General features: G+C 46.4%; 1 protein-coding gene across 1 annotated transcript in view; it reads right to left on the bottom strand.

The window, feature by feature from the left end:
- Positions 1-2,792: 2,792 nt before the first annotated feature.
- PIGQ (phosphatidylinositol glycan anchor biosynthesis class Q) overlaps positions 2,793-17,103 on the bottom strand; it is a 28,314-nt gene continuing 14,003 nt past the window's right edge. The window contains exons 6-10 of the mRNA XM_009813628.2: positions 14,380-14,491; positions 12,417-12,497; positions 11,300-11,414; positions 7,413-7,474; positions 2,793-3,080 (exon numbers count right to left, since the gene is read on the bottom strand). Of these exons, the coding sequence (XP_009811930.2) occupies positions 2,928-3,080; positions 7,413-7,474; positions 11,300-11,414; positions 12,417-12,497; positions 14,380-14,491 (523 nt within the window). The 3' untranslated portion in view covers positions 2,793-2,927. The remainder of the gene's footprint in view (positions 3,081-7,412; positions 7,475-11,299; positions 11,415-12,416; positions 12,498-14,379; positions 14,492-17,103) is intronic.

Below are 17,103 nucleotides of genomic sequence, written 5' to 3'. Positions count from 1 at the left end.
CAGTCTGCACTGCTGTGGAAGATGATGCTGATCCCAACTTCTAATTAGAGAGATGACATAAGGTCAAATGTTCCTGAGCAGGATGTCTGCTAAGTTGTTGTAACGTCTCTGCGCAGAATCGGAAAAGGGTGGGGGAAGACTATTTCATAGCAGTGACTGGAAAGGAAGAGGAGAGACATGGCAAATATCCAGCAGAAGAAACTCATAGGCTCAGATACCATCACGAGCAAGGAGAACACTGAGTATGAGAAACAGTAAGACAGCTCAGGCACCAGTTCTGCCTGACACAGGAGAACTGCACCCACAAGGGGCTGTCATTTCCCAGCTGGGCTACTCAAGGTCCTCTGTGTCACAGAAGATTCAAGGTTTGAAGAGGAGCTTTTTCTCAGTTTGGTATTTCACCATCCCTGGAGTCGGTAAACAGACTGGAACATCTAATATGTTTGGCAGGTTCCCAATAGGAAGGTCACATTTGCTGGTTTTCATGGCTCTATGCTGCCTCTGGGGCTTTCAGGCCACTTGATCCCAAAGGACAGCCACGATTAGGACCATCCTGAGCTGTCTGGTCTCACAGAAAGATTTTAAAAGCCAGGATATTAGGAACGTTATTTTCACAAGACCAAAAATAATAAAGTTTCTCACAGCAGTTAGTAAAACAAACTAGGCAGGCGTGGGAGGAAGCAGGGGGAATATCATGGAACGATGAGAGGGAGGTAAAGTGTAAATCTGCTCCGCTGAGTACCAGTTAAGGATGGGTCTCCGTGACTCTGACGTAAGCAAGTCGGAAACATTACTCAGATCAATCATCCACTAAATGGATCACAACCTGGAGTTACTCACACCTGGAGTGGAGAGAAATACTTGGGCATCGATATTCCAAGAGAGGAAGATACTGTATTTGTACATGAGTTTTAAGCACCGATCATTAAAGAAGAACAAAGATCTCTCCACTTTCTGCAGCCAGTGATGCCCCACCCAGAACCTGCGGTGCTTTTGCCACGCTGGCTTTCTTCAACGACGTGCCCTTCTTCCCTGGATCAAGGCAATGGGACATGCTCTTTGGGTAGCAGTGCCCATGTAAAACTGCCTCCCTTCGTGATGTCCTGAAGGAAACTGTAAGACCCTGGCAGTTCCTGCGTTTGCCCACTAAGGCATGTGCGGACTAAGCCCCTGTCTACAGAGCTCCATTTTCTCCTGATCAAGCTATGACTGAAGAGGCAGTGGCTGCACCACAAGAGGCTTTTAGCAGCTACAGACAAACCAAATATATCTGGTCAGGGATGTCTTAAAGCAGCAGGGCCATAACCCCTTCTCTTCTGGGTGCTGACTGAAGGCTACTAAAGGCGCTCAGGACACCTTGCCGTGGCTCCTTGCCTTGCCTCCACCTACTCCCACTGGAATATGCAGGCAGCCCTCCAGAGAAGGGCTGTGCACTGCAGCCACAACACATCCTCCTCTTCCTCCTCCATCCTTGGTTCCTTGAACAGACAGAGGAAAAGGGGGGCAGGATCCAGCACACCTCTCATCTGCCAGTTAATGCAGTCACTTTGGGCGTGCAAAGCGGCAGCAGGGTACAGTGATACTACATCCTTGTTTCGGCTCGGGCAAGAGGAGCTAGCAGATGTGGAGAAAGCGTATTTTTGGGTAACAATTGCATGTAAATGTCTACACAACAACAAAGTACTCAGTGGGACATCACACTCTTGTGCACACAGGCACTCTCCCCAAGACAGGGAATAGAAGACTCACATCAAAATGAGCGCACAATCAGACCGGGACACCGAAAAGCCAAGCACTGCTGCACGGTGGAGGTAGGATCCAAAGCAGGAGAACTCTCCTAAGAGAAACGTGCCTACAGTTTCAGGGAAAGAAGTGGCTTTAAATGCCTCATATCTGAGATAACTTTAAAAGCTCCTTGACCATCAAAAAGTGCAAAAGATGAGGCACCACATGATGAGGCTCTCACCTGGGCCCTGAGAAACAGGGGGATGTACTGACCCTGAAAGGGAGCGCAGCACACGCTTCCCTGAGCCGGTTGAGCTGCGTAACAAGCCGGGCTGCTGCAGCCCTCTGGCAGATGCCAGCCGGAGCTGGACTCAGCAAAGCTGCATTTGCCTTACACTGCAACTAAGCGAAGAAGCCCTGAGCCTTGGCAGAGCCCAGCGCTCTCAGCGACCATGGCTCGCTGCCACGTAAACCTGAGCAGTCTGGGGTCTGAGGCTGTGTGCTCTGCACTTCAATTCTGGTGTCAGCTCAGGGCTCAGCTCTCCCCAAAACACTATTTGCTTTTGAAAAAAAATGTAGATGAGACCACATAGGCACAAACGTACAGCAGTCGGTGTTTCTGGGCCTCCAGTCCCGCTGCTTCTATGCTTAACAGGTCCTCTGGTGCTGCAGTGGGGGTGAATCCAAGCCCACCCAAAAGGAAAAGAATAAATATCCTATGAATCCAGAGAATCCCGCTGTACAGTTTTCAGTGCATGACTCTACAAGCTGATCCTTCATCTTAGTTTTGATCAGCTGGCTTGAAGGCTGAAGCATAAAAAGCCCAGAATACCCTTTGGCAGAATGCACCTCAGCATTGCGGCTTTGAACCACCCAAAGGGCTGTTTTAATACGGCCCTGTGAGCTTACATGAAGGATATATACATCAAACCATTCAGGAGGTACTTCCTCGACACTAAATGCTGGTCCCATGAGGCACTGATGGGTTTAACCTTTTGCTTCAAAAATAATCATTAGCAGGAAAGGAAAGTTGAAAAATAATGTTTAAAAATACTTGCTTTTAAAAATTCAGCCCCTCTCCCATGTTACCAAGGTCTAATTAAAGGGATACGGCAGTTGCTGGCTCCGAGATGCCTTTGGTCCAAAAGCGTTAGGATTCAAGATGTTTTTCTGACCAGGTCTTTCAACCTCTTTTGCTGTCTTTAGTCCTGCTTCTCTCCTTTGTGTTTCCAAGGGTAGATTAGCTCTCCAAGGAACAGCTTCTTGCAGAGAGATGTCCAGGAATCCTTAGGGTAACAGCTGTAGGTTGGCAGCCTGTATGTCTGTACCACACTGCCGTAAGATAGAGGGTTGATCTATGAGGAGAAGAAAGAGGGATAGCGGCAATGAAAATGTGTTGTAGTAAGAGACACAGGCAGCTGAGGAGGGCAAGCGCAACTTTTGCATAGCACTGGCCCCTGTTAAAACATCAATACTGCTACTCACAAAGCAACAGAATCCCTCTCTGGCTAGCTAAAGCTGTCTAGCCTTCTACAACACCCCAAAACATTAACAAATCGAGCTTGGCAAGGAGTATTATTAGAATCATTTTCAAGCAGAGAAGCAGACGCAAACGCCAGCAGGATTTGAGAGTGATGCTCATTATACGAGGGTGTGGAACGATTGCCTTGTTGCGTTAGGAGGTTGCAGTGGCTGGAGAGATGGGGCCTCCCACCGCAGACGGCAATAGTCCGTTGGGGCTGCACTGCGACTCTTAGAACTCCTCTATAATGTGCCAGCTAAGCCATATCTTCTACAGGCCGACTACTTTAATGTGCTCAGCCCACAGCTATGCTTTAAGCTCAACCTGATATCACCTGATACCCACCCAGTGGAATCGAGTCCTAGCAGAACAGGATGCATACCACAGAATGCCACACAGGGCTGCTGATTACCATTTTAAATTAAATCTCCTTGGCTGAGTTCATCTTTTTCAACTTGATTTCAATCACCGTCCCAAGAATGACCACATCTGGAGTCTCTGCCTACGAAAGCTTGTGGCTTCTCATTATGGTCACAAAGTCGCTGTATTGGTCTTTTGGAAGATGGGGGAGGCAGACAGACACATTAGCTGAACAAGGGGCGACAGAAACACATTAGACCTTGGAAAATCTCATTCCAGTGAAGGATTTCAGGGTAGAGAGATAGGTGAAGTCCAGAAAACTGATCCAGTCTGGCCAAGATCTGATGCATGAAAAGGATGCACAGCAGTAGATCGTCTCCAAAAGAGCAAACAGTCTACACAGAAATGGTGGATCTCAGAAAACAGACCATGCGAGATGCCAAGGTGAGGAGAACTTACAGAGCTAGAGGAAGCTTGGACAGTGCGGAGATATGGAAGGACATCCTCCTCTGGTGAAAGGGTCCAGCTGTGCTGGAATCAACCAGGCAGCTGCATGAAAGAAGACTATAATTCACAGTAGAAAATCCAGCCACAAAAAGGAGAGACAGCAAAAACCACGCAGACAGTCACTACTTTGTCAAAAAGCTGAATATTTCTTTTGCCCACTGAAGAGCAACCAGTTTTCTGGGAGTTTGCTTGTACCACCAGTTTGCTTCAGCTGTCTGGTGCTCATGGAGAGGGGACGGATGAACTCAGAGTGCCTACAAAGATGGAGCTTTGGGAAAGGGTGATTAAGCAAAGAGTTTATTAGAATTAATCCTGGAGACCTTTGTCAAATGAATTTCAAAATACCACACTGCTGAAGCAGAAGAGAAAATGCCAGAAGTATCCCCATGAAGCTTAGCAAAAAGGCGAGGGCAGCAGCTCGCGCGGGCTGAGGGAAGCTAAAGAACAGCCAGACCCAGCGCGGTCCGGCTGCGGGACACTGACTCATTAGCAGATATTAAATGGGTCCCCAACAGATTCACAGGAAGCTAGTTCTGAAAGCGATCCAAATGAACGTGTGTACCAGAAACGCAAGAGCGGAGCTCATACCACTTGAGGTATGTCTAACCCAACCTCATGCAGCTCATATTTCAAACACATTCTACAGCCTAAAGGCCAAGGATCGACCACAGCACTTATGGGACGTTCTGCATGACTATAACCAACCTCATTGCATTGTGGTCATAGACAGTTAGCTAAAAAAAGGAAAAATGGGGGGGGGGGGGGGGGGGGAAGACCAAAGAAACCTGCCCCCAAAACAAACAACAATAAAACTTGAGTAACTATTTCTGCCTATTTCCTCAGCTGTAGGCAAACCAGTACGTTTTAAGTGAAAACATGCCGGGGGAGGATACGAACTGCTGCTATACAAGGGAGATACACAGTGTATGTTCCTTTGACTATTAGCTACGTGGGCTGGAAGGTTTGGACACAACATTTCTCGCTGAAAATCATCCCTAGGCAGAGTGGTGATACCGAGCGGTAACACTTGCCTACTGAGAAATAACAAGAGATGGTTTTACGCCCAGCGCAATATATGCATCTGCCTCTCCTATTATAAACAAACAAGCAAAACAAAAGCAACCATTTATGAGGGAAGTGGCAATATGAGGTCCTTTTATGCAATTTCTGTAGTCCAAAGCTATAATACACCCTGATATTATACACATCCTTTGTTTCATAATGGAGCTGTTCCCTTTTCCCTTCCTCTTTTGCTTAACCCTTTTCAAAGCAATTGCTGTGAAAGATGACACTTCTAGCAGAAGGTATACAGATGAGTCAAACTCATCGTGTCTTCTCACTGGGCTATCAATTCAGCTGAGCCACACTGCCAGAAATCTTTCTTCTTGTGCACCAAAATAAATAATTTTAAACACTAATGCGAATACTGAGCTATGTAAGACTTCCTGGAGAAAATTAAGTAGCATTTAGGCTGGAAATATCATCCCCCACCCTCCGCTTGCCTGTGTCTGGACTTTGCATTCCAGTGACACTATCTTAAAAATAAGAAATAATCACTCCACTGAACCACAGGCTAAATGTGAATGCTCAAACGCAGCATTACTGATTTCTAATCCATTACCAGCACCCCAAAGGACAGCTGTGAATGTATCAGTCACCTATAGCTTAAATTGTTTTGGGCATAGTTACATGCATACAGCCTTACTGCCATCAAGCATGGCTCCGGGGGGCTACCGTAAGGGGAACGGGACAAAGCCACTGTGAAATTTCTAGAAAGGAACATCATCGTGTACCATAAATATGCTTTTCAGACTGTCCTCTCAACAGACCTATCAGAAAGTGGTATATTCAGCAGGATTTCTGACGCAAGCCCATTTTTCATTTCCACCAGCACAAAGAGAGCAAAAAAGTGCCTTTACTGACTCTTTGCTCATTATTATTTGAGCAGAAGGCCAAGAGAGACATCCACTAAAGCACTTCCACCTCTTGATATGATGACTTATGTTATATTCAAGATAGCAGAAGGATCTTTCTGCAGTGGTCCAAGGAAAATTCATCATATTCATATGACTCACTGCCTCTGCTCTCAAAGTCGTGATCTTTTTCCCCTGGAGAAGCTATCCACCTCATCTCACGAACACACTGATGCCAAATTCTCTGCTCAGCAGCTCCTGTGCCTCATCTTTGGTGTTTGGTTTCCTTTTTATGGAGTCTTCTGGCCACAGAGAATGACAGATTTTGCTTCTTGCAGCACTACCCTACCGAAACACAGGAACTGGGAGGACAGAACGCTTAGGAAATGCTGGTTTTGCCCTGAAAGAAATCTGTTGAAGGGATTCCCTTTTGAATCACTGCTAGCTGCTGTGCTGGTTCCACTTTAATCTGATCTCTGCTGAAACAGGGCTGGGGCTGGACCGGTGATGGAAAAAGCAAAAGATCTGGGAAGCCACAGTTAATTCCTTTCCCACACACTCCCCCAGTGTCCAAGTGTTTTTTCTAAATTCTATACGCTACTCGCAGACTCTCCTCCTAGAACGCAAAGAGCAAGAAAAGCACCCCATGATACGGCAGTACTCCCCCAAAGTCAAGAAATGGAAATTTCACAATCACTCCTGAAAGCGTAATGAGAACTCCACTGCTACCATCACATCATTTCTTTTCAGAAAAAAATTTCCTGTAGTATCTCTGATGATAGAGCATGGAAATGCGAGGTTACAAAAGAACAGGTAATCTTTTTCTATGCACCTTGCCAGACCAACTCAGGAGAATAACAGGAGGCCCTTCCCTCTCTTGTCTCGCCCACGCGCTCATCCTGCTGGGATCATGGAGCAGCTAAGGCTTTTCAGCACATCTGGAGGGGAAAACCTTTTACAAGCCCTTCCCTGTCTTTCATTCTGGATGGTTTAGCTGCCTTCTTTTGCCCCTCTCAGTGTTCAGTGATTATTAAGGTGAAGCTGCACAGAGCCAGGAAGCGAGGTGATAATGAAGTCTTAATTTCACAAGTAACAGAGCTCCATGTTTCTCCCATCTTTCGCATTTCATTTCACACCATACAAGACGCTGCATTTTCTCTAAACAGAGGACTCAAGCAGGTTATGAAAAAGGAGAGAAAGCAGCAGCCAGTCATTGCAATGTGAAAGCATTTCCCCTGTTTCAGCATTTCATAGCTGAAATTTTTTTAAGTGGGGCCTTTCAGTGGGACCAGTCTCAGAACCGCTACAGAAGAGAGAAGGACCCTGGGGTCACTCTGAGGCGAAGCCTGCAGCAGAAAATGTCACGGAGGGCACAGGTGACTTACCTGCATAAGGAGTCGAAGAGGTTTTCCATCCTGCTGCTCAAGGACTCTGAACTTCACACCAGCTGAAGAGAAACAAAACAAGGAAACCAAATCCATGCTGGAGAAAAGCCCATGCCATTTGCTGCTCAGCTCTGTTGGCTGAGCACCGATTTCCTAGAAACGGAGTCTTTGACCTTTCTTGATTTGTGAACCCTTACACGTTTTCAACAGAAAGCACAGATTGTCTCTACAGTGGTTTTAAGCGTAATGACAAACGATGTGTTTCTCTTAGCTCCGTTAAAAGCAGCCCTCTGACTTCCAGCTTGAAAATGCAGTCCTAAAGAAAGTACAAAGCCTAGGAGTCAGAGAGCCAGACCTGATGATGATAAAAGGGGCTGGAAAAGCCTTTCTCTTTTCCCAAACTTCCATCAGAATGGGAACTCCACATTAACAGCAAGCAGAGAACTCACCTTTCATTTGTGCCCATGTGGGTACAGCAGATGTGCAAATCTCTCCCCCTTTCACACTAAGGGAGGAAAGTGGCTGGCCTGGAGGCATTAAAGAAGTTTCAAAGCAACCACTGCCTATTAATCCCAGCATTCATATGTTTTTAACATGCTGTTAACCCCATCAAACCTGCCACTTTTATATTTCCTCTTGGGCTTGCTACATTCCCAATACTGTAAAGATAAATAGGAAAGATTTTGGATTCCAAGGGTGACACAGTGCACACAAACATCTAATGCAACGTTTCAAACAAAGGTAACAACTAGGACTACAGAGGCATTTTTCTTTGAAAGATCTTGAATCACTTCGCAGAAATAAAACCAATCCATCTCCTGCAAACCTGTACCAGCCAAGTGTGTCCCTATTATACCTTTCTACAGGTAAGAAGATGAGGCAAAAGTAATGAAGTGATCTGCCACAGATCAAACAGTGACTCAGGAGTACAAATAAAAATAAAACTCTTCATCTGTGTAAGTGCCATCGCGATAGTATCTATGTGACTCTTGCACATTTAAAAACCAAAACATTTTCTCTTTTTCCTCAAGCTTCGAATTAATTCAAATTACACAGTTTACTCCCGGGAGACAACACTCTTGTCTAGCAGAGAGCTGTGGTTTAAACACCCTCCCCAAATCATAAAGCCTTTTCTGTATGGGATAGGAAGGATTTATCTGCATTTTGCTGGATTATATTGAAACATGGGCTTCCCCAGTGGCTTCAAAAAGATGTTTGAGTACCCTGGGTCTCAATAAGCAAATGTGCTGGATGACAAAAAGCGTTCAACGTGATTCATTGAGTTTTGGCTAAGAGGAAGTGTCTAAGCCATTCCAGGAACTACTTTTCAGGCAGGCAATTTGTCAGGGAGAGAAACAGAAACAAGCAGGCACTGAAGTTTCAGGTACTGAGCACTCTGGAGCCTTATCCTAGGAACAGTCCATTAGACCAGAAAATGCTGTTTCTCTAGGTCATGGCTACATACTTCCCTTCTACAGCTGCAAGCCAACAATCTCTTAGTTAGATTATTTAATTGTTCAAGAGTCTTAAACTTCTAAGAAAATACATTCACAAAAAGGCTACAAATGTATTTTAGAATGACCTATAGATTACTACAATGCTCCGGAGTCTGAGCAATTCACGTCACAGAAAAAGCAGGAAGGCTTGGGCTACTGCAGATCACTCTGGCAGAGACGAACCCTAAACTATTCTGTGATTGCCAGCCAACTCCAGAGCTCAGGGTTCTGCTTTTTCTGTACACCGGCATCATCGATGGCACAAGAGAGATCGGGACATGAACCCATTTGCTTTGTTTCACATGACAGCGCGCTAAAGCAAGCTCACTGCTTGTTTGTATGCCAGTAATCGTGGAGACACCACCACGACAGGTCCTACAGAACCACGACAAACTTGCCCCAAAGTTTGTGATGTGAATATCTATGTATTGGGCAAGAGGGAAAGAGAAGTACAGAGAAAATGAACTGACCTGTGCACGATCAAACAGCACGTTGGTAACTTGTGTGTCGGCAGAGTTTGAGGCCCCTGAACTTCACTGCTACACCTTCCTTCACAGTCTAAATCGACATCACGGTGTACCCATCCCAACCAAAGCGGCATCCCTGAGCTCACACTGGGTGGACAGAACTCTCACAGAGAGGACATCAGCTTTGATATATTTGCAAAAGTCCAAAGTGTTTCACTTGAGGTGTGTGGAAAGAAAATACAGATTTTGTTTCTGGTGTGTGGATGGATGGTTCATCTATCCTGGCCCAGGCTTCATCAATATAGCATTTTGTCAATTTAAAAGCTGAGTCAAAGAATTTGGAGGCCAGATGTCACGACTGAACTGAGCTGAACTTAACCACTGCACTAAACCCTTGCTGACAGGAAAAGCTATCCATTTATGTTGGTAGTACCATCTTTACGGTGCCTGTAAAATCAGCTGCCATACCATAAGACATCCTCTGGCATATCCAAGTTCTGAGTCTGAAAAGGGAGGCAAAACCTACGCAGTGAGGACATCAAGTGATGTGTACTTTCTAAAGTCCTTTGAGTTTGATTCAACTGCTCCATCTGTTACCACTCCAATCACATGTTTTTGTGCTGGGGCAGGAACACAGGCTGCAGAAATTCTCAGAGATGCCTCTTCATCTAGCAGGTAGCGTGGCATTGCAGTGTTCTCTTTCTTAAAATGTTTAAGAGCAAACAAATAGCCAACAAAGAAAGTAAGTCAGGTAACAAACTCAACTGAGAAGACAATCCTCTGCCTGGGTGGAGGCCTATTACCCTGCAGAAGGTAGCCGGCTGAAAAAAACTGAGAAGTAACCCAAGACTGATGGGAATATACGGCCTTATCTCTCAGTGGCAACAAGATTTGCTTCTACCCTATGACCTGCTGTTTACTGGGCCAGTTTTCTTCAGCAGCATCTCCTGTTCTCCAAAGACAGCCCTGAAGGGTTAAGAAGTTTCTGCCAGGAGGTTCATAGGAACCTGCTGAAGGCACACATGGAAAAGCAACAGAGTTGGTAACATGGCTCAGCTCTACCTTCCCAAAAATCGAGCCTGGCACCGCTCCAGCAAAACTGTTATCAGTTGCCTCAAGCTTCCTTTGCATTTGATGACTAGCCTTAGTTTAGTGATGATCAAGCTATTTTTTATATTTAAAATTCCTGCTGCATGCTTTTTAAATGGATGGGAGATAATAATTTAGATCTGCTTGATTTTAACTAGATTAACCATAGCTGTTGACAGTTAAACCCATTTCAGAATGACCCTTTACTCTGATGCGAACCCTAGCTGATGGTTACCAAAACCGGAAAAACAATGACTAGTTTCAAAATGGTGACAGATTAGTCTCAAAAAGAAAACGATTATCTGAAATCTGCCCAGACCTCTGAAATTAATCCAAACACCTCACCTCAGGACTTCCGTTAGTCAAGTCAGCACAGAACTGAAGCAGCTCCATTGATTCACAGCCACTGTAGATCCAGCTCTTTGAAAGAGCAGATTTTCCAAGTATTTTTGCAATTTTTGTAATTTGGCTTGTTTCAGAGCCCAAACCCCCAAGGTTAACAGCTTGTTTAACTCTCAGAAGTTCTACCTGACCTGGTACACTAGAACTGGAATCAAAAGATGAACTCATTTATATGGCGCTTGTTTGGATGTCACTTTTAGTTTCCACAGGCTTTGTAAAGGTACTCCTGATTCTGCTTCAGCATCAAATTTCTTTCCATTGACATCCTCATCCTGCAGTAATTGGTTAACATATGGACAACTGCGTGACTTGAGCCTTAGGTTCTTTCCTGCCCCCGCTGCATCTTTCTATTCAGAAGCTACCCATTGCATCAAAATTAAATGCATAATGCAAAATCCTTGAACTTCTGCCCGTGAAGTGCTGAAGGACTTACCTGCAAGTCTGTAGGATCTGCAGAGCCGAAGGATGATTGAATAAAGAGGCAGAGAATCTATCAGGTCAACTAGCAAGTGTATCAGGCCTTGCACAATCACCACCAGCAAACGGAGCTACAAAGAAACAGTTTAATAAGAAAATCTCAGAGAAACAGGAGATGCGACACTTGCAAACTCATGAGCTGATCTGCAATCTGACATTGTTGCGTGCTAAGCTAAAGCCTCCCAAAAGCGGGTTTGATGTCTAAAAGTGCTGGGCATCCAGCCCCTGCGTGAGGGGGCTTCAGTCTTAGCTTAAGGGTGTAACTGAAACGAAGCAGTTGTAGAGGCTGTGACCTGCAAGGACATGAGAGCTATTCCACTTTCAACGGACATAGTCTAAAAGGGAGAGTTCAGGCTTCCATTTCTAGTAAACTCCATCACTGTGTATCAGTGAATGCAAATTTTTCTCTCTCCAACAGTGAACTGAAGTAGCTGATTTCTGCCTGAAGAAACCGCATGTGGAGCATCTAAGCAAGAGCAAAGCAGTTGGAAATGAGCTTCCTGCTCTGTGTTTTCTGTCCCCTGATTAAAGCACCTCCTTTTGTAAGACTGCATTTATTTTTGCTGCCAAGCACATCTGAAAAGAGAGGGCTCAAAAAAGATGTTGAAACCATGTGATGGCCACTGTCTGCGGAAAATTTTGCTCCAGGCAGGCCTCAGAGAGGACAGGTCATATTGGGGGGAGAAAAGAAAAATAGAAGTCCAACCCTCTGAGCAAAGGCTGGCTGAAAGCATTTAACACAGCAAGTTAATTTCCTGAAAAAAATGTTCTGGATTAAACTAGAGGGGCCGTCACCCCAGACGTGGGATGGAAAGATAAAAAATTACTTCCGAGTGAAAGAGAGGGGAACAGCTTGTCCCACTGACTGGGATTTGCTGGGAATTCCCTTTGGAGAAACACAAACACGTATCCTGAATTCCACTTGCTTCGCCTACATGGGCTGTGTGAGAACCTGTCCTGGGACACTTAGACAAGTCTTATATTTTCTTTGTGGATGACAGTAGATGACTAGGAAACCTTTTTTTAGTATCTCAGAAGACAGTATATGACTGGCTTCAAGGGTTAAACCTTACCAGGGTAAACACCAAATAATACAGCGCAGTCGTAGGCAGGAGGAACAGCAGGATTGTAAAGAGCAAAGTGCCAATAAATAACTAGGGGAAAAAAAGAAACACAAACGATCATTAGCAGAGCAATGGCAAGATAAAATAAAATAAAGAACAGGAAACTGTGAGACAACGAAAGTTTACAAGCCTCCTTAATGTGTTTTTTTACTCCCTATGTGAATAATGCAGTTACTTTGAATATTTTCAGTGCTTCTCTGACTGGGCCTTTTTAGAAAGCTCCATATAATAGGACTACGTTTGGAAAGATAAATAAGCTGGATCCTGACACCATTTTTTCCTTTATAGACAACAGTCATGATTTCCTATTTCAGGCCAGCTTCCTTATGGAACAAGACTTACATGATCTTGCTGTTTGTCCACCCCCTGTCCCCGCAAGTTATAAAGCCATTGGTCAGTTTTTACCAGGAAAAGCTGGAAGGGTCCAAAGAAGTAGAAATTTGGTAGGGAATTTTGTAGGGAATTGAGGAGTATTTTTGTTCCTCCTTGTCCTCTCAGAACAAGCAGCTGGGGAAAAGCTGACAAAATTTGGTTGATACACATTCCCAGCAGCAGCAGCCAGCTGGTCAGTCCAGCCACAGGGCTTCTGCCTCTTGCTCGCTGGGAAACTGGGAGAGAGAAAGAAGCTGGAGTTACTGGGGTGGGGGGCAGCAATATTTAGAGGATGAAAGAGAAAAATCCATAGGAAAGCAGGTGTCATTAGCTCCACTGCCCACAGAAAAAGTTATTTTTATTCTGGGCCAGCCCAGTTGGCTTAAGACTAATTCCAACTGGGAAAAAGGCAGTTTTATGACAAATACAGATCTGACTGTTCAATTTGCAGTCACCACTTCCAGAACAGAGAGGCCACAGGAACACAGGGCACTGCCATTTCTGCAAAAAGAGATCATGGCTGTGGTACATTATGAAAGAAAACCACCCAGACAGCCCTGTCACAGAGGTGGATCAACATCCCAGCTTTACGCACGTAACCTGAAATAGATCATAACCCAACCCATTCTCTTTACAGCAGTTGTTTCTCCCCTCCTCTGTCACTCCACTGCAGTTGCTTAACATCTCCAAAAGTCTTTTAAGGTCTGCTTTGAATGTCTCTTCCCATCCAGGCCAACGACATAATTCCCACTGGCCTCCAGAGCAGCAGGATGAAGCCTGAAGTGCCAAACTAATTCTCCTCCAAGTACACAGGGACTGAGCCCTGATGCAAACCACCCTCCTGGCACGGAGGCTCTTACTTTTCCATCACCAAAGAAACAGAAAAATAGCTCCTCCAATGCGGTGTAAGAAGCTCAAGGTTATCTGTTGCAACAAAGAGAGAGGCACTGGCCCTGGAAGTTACCAAATATTATTGTACTATTTTAGCGATGTTTGCAACTGCCGGCATGGAGCAGTTCAGGCTCTGCTGAACTTTTGCATGGCATTTCAGAAATTAAAGAGAGGCTACAGCGTTTGACAAAAAACTGCCTCTGCTGCTTGAGTGAGAACGCGTGGGCCAGGCTCCAGCGCAACGTGAATGAAACAGGGCCTTTTAATAGAAATGCTGGCACGTCTGTTACTGTGGCAACACTGCTGGGCACCACTTCTTAAATTGCCTCCCTCCCCCATACCCCCTCCCATGCTCCAGGAGCCACGAGCATCTGCAGCACCCGCCGAAGTTCACCAGGGTGCCTTGCAGGTGCTCAGCGCTTGCCAGAATTAGGCCCCCTGAACACACAGAGAAGTGAAGGGGTGCTGCAGAGCAGCAGGGTCCAAGCATTTGGTTGAAGAGCCACGGATGCAGAGCGCTGGGGCAGGCACTTGTTCTGGGCACCACAAAGCCTCCCGTGGCTTCTGCCTCAGTATTAGCCGAAGGAGGATAGGATCATAGTGCCCGTGGGCAGCGTCCTGCAGTGAGCCCCAGGCGCTGCAGCACTACCTGGTCCAAGTCATAGGAGCAGGAATCCACCCGCTGCCGGAGGACATTCCACTTCTTCCCACGGAACAAGCGCCAGAGAGATGACAGGCCGTAAATCTTCAGGCAGTAGAGCCTGAGCAAAGAGAAGACGCTGTGCATCAGAGCTGCAAGTTCCCGAGCTTCAACACAAAACAGCTGTCATCATTACACCTCTGCGCCCACTCACTTACCAACGCCGCAGAACTCAGGGAGGCAAAAGAAATCAGCCCGAGAATGACGCAGATAAATTACGAATTGCTTGGTCAACCATATTTGGGTGGCCCCTGGCATGGGCAAAGCAGGCTACTCTGGACCACTGGAGGGCAAGGGCCATGCCATGCCCCGGGGCTGTGCAAGGCTCTCGATTTCTGCTCCTATTGATGAAGAGGCTGGCATATGGGAAGTGGCAAGTGCTGCTGGAGGGTGGCCCCTACGAGCAGCAGCAATCACCAGCCCCATGCCATCACCTTCCCTGCAGCACAAGAAGCAGCAAGGTTACTCCCCCGAGCTCACCTCTGTCTCTCCTGTTTCCATCTGCCCTGTCCCCTCGCTTCACACCCCTTCCATGGCAGGAGTGGCCAAGGTCTTACCCCTCACACTTGAGTCAATACAATTCAATTTTGCCTCCGCAGCACAGAGAGACAAGGGAGAGGACTGAAGCCCCTGCACCTTCTTTAGTAAACCACAGCTTCAAACATCCGTAAGAGTGGGAAGAGATGAACTAAATGGCTGGTGGCACCCCTTCCGCATCCTTTCCTTAGGCTTTTGTAACTTGGTGCTATGACACTTGGAGCTACTTCCCTCCCAGAAAAATGGCAACAGTGAGAGAAGCTTGGGGTGATAAAGGATGGGAAACACAAACATCTATGGAATAACGTAGAGGAGGAACGAGCCTCTGGGATGGAGAAGCAGCACAAAGAGCTCTGGGCAGCAGTGTCCAACATACAGGGATGTAAAGAAAGGGGACACAACCAATCTGTGGGGCAGAACAGAGCCTGAGAAAGCCTGAGCTACAAAAGCCAGACTGGTTAACCAGCCTAGTTAAGGTGTGGAGGCTGCTCAGATTTCAAGGCAGCGTTGTGAAAGCAGGGGCAAGGAGTCTTATCCAAGAGAAGAATCTGGTTTGAGGAACACCAACTGCTTCAAGGAATTGGCAGGGTGCCCCCAGACTGGCAGGCACAGCTCGGTGCACTAATCCCTAGGGAGGAGGGTGCTGAGGACAACTCCTCCAGGTTGCTGGTACACACCTGCCCCGTGGCTCTGACTAAGGCCACACACTCCCCCGCGCACCCTGACATAGCACCAAGCGGGTGTTCCTGCTGTAGCACCTGCCCCACCTTCCCTGACTGCCTGCACACACATGCCCGCTCTCGTTTCACCGTGCGGTTTGTTTCAAAAGGGGATCTCAGGCTTCACCAGCACCTGAACCAGCAAATTCTTCTGCCAGCTGCAGGAACGCAAGGTGTTGTGGTGGCTGTGTTGATGTGGGTGACTGCTATCCCTTCCCGACTCTCCACGGGGGGCACCTGGCACAGCAGGGGCAGTTTGGTGCGAGCCGCAAGATAACATATAGCTGCTGTATACTTCTAACAGCCAAGGCAGGTAGACTGGCTCCCTGCAGCTCACAAAGGAAAAGCAATCAGCCGATAAAATGCTTTTCCTATTTCTACTCTCTGCACAATTAGGAGGAGCAACGCCACTCCTCACAGCCCAGAAGAGAAACTCCAGTAATTAGAGGTGTTGGGAAGACACTCCCTATTACTGACATTATTGCTTTTGGGTGTAAGCCCTATGCTCACAACAGACCTGATTCATAAATTGTATCTCAGTATTTCTAACATTCCCTAAACTACCCATAACTAAAGTTCTACCATTTCTTCTGTTGTTTGCAATGTAAAGCCCTCTGCTCACAGCCTGGGGAGGAATAATGACCGTTCGGTACTTTATAAACCGAACGTTCCTTTATTTATTACCTTGTCTCTCATCTCCTTGGCAAGAACAGCTATTCTCCAGCGGCCTGTGTGACTCCTTGCTGTAGCACGTGTTAATGGAGGGCGGGAACAGAGCACATTGGTGGGCACCATTTGCACAGTAACCCCGCCGTGCCCCAGACATGCCCCAAAGTCTCCCGCGCTCCCGCACACTCCCTCAGAGCCTCTGCCCAGCTCTCAGGCTGTGGGGCCCTCCAGTAGGTCCAGACAATGACACTAGGATGGTGTCACAGCCATGCTGTAACCCCAAACCTGCCGTCTGTGCTCCATGATGCAGACAAGAACCTCTAAAGCAGGACAGAGGCAGGGATTTTGGGGCTTCTCCAGAAGTACAAGGGTTCCCCTTTCGTCCTCCTCTCCTCCAGTTCCCCTCAAAACTACTGGCTAGGGTGAAACTGAAAAGAGGACTATAAGGTTGAATCATAGGGATAGGGTGAACTGCTTTCTTGTCCTCCGCCTACCATGTAGTTTTATTTTTCAAGGTCACTACCATGTAGTTTTATTTTTCAAGGTCACTACCACAATAAATGAGTATTTAAATGCAGGAGAACTGAAAGATAGGTTGCTTTTACTACCATGGCCATCATTTCTACATGCATAAAAGAATGCAATAAATTAATTGCTGGTTAAACTGTGAATTCAAGAGAACTACACCAGGATCGAATGCTCCACAAATTAAAGATAATGCCCAAGTGTTCAATGGCTCTTCTCTCCC

This window comes from Gavia stellata, chromosome 18 (genome assembly GCF_030936135.1).
Source record: "Gavia stellata isolate bGavSte3 chromosome 18, bGavSte3.hap2, whole genome shotgun sequence".
NCBI classification, from domain to species: domain Eukaryota; kingdom Metazoa; phylum Chordata; class Aves; order Gaviiformes; family Gaviidae; genus Gavia; species Gavia stellata.
The sequence above is the reverse complement of the archived record's forward strand: the minus strand, read 5'-3'. Positions and strand labels throughout refer to the sequence as shown.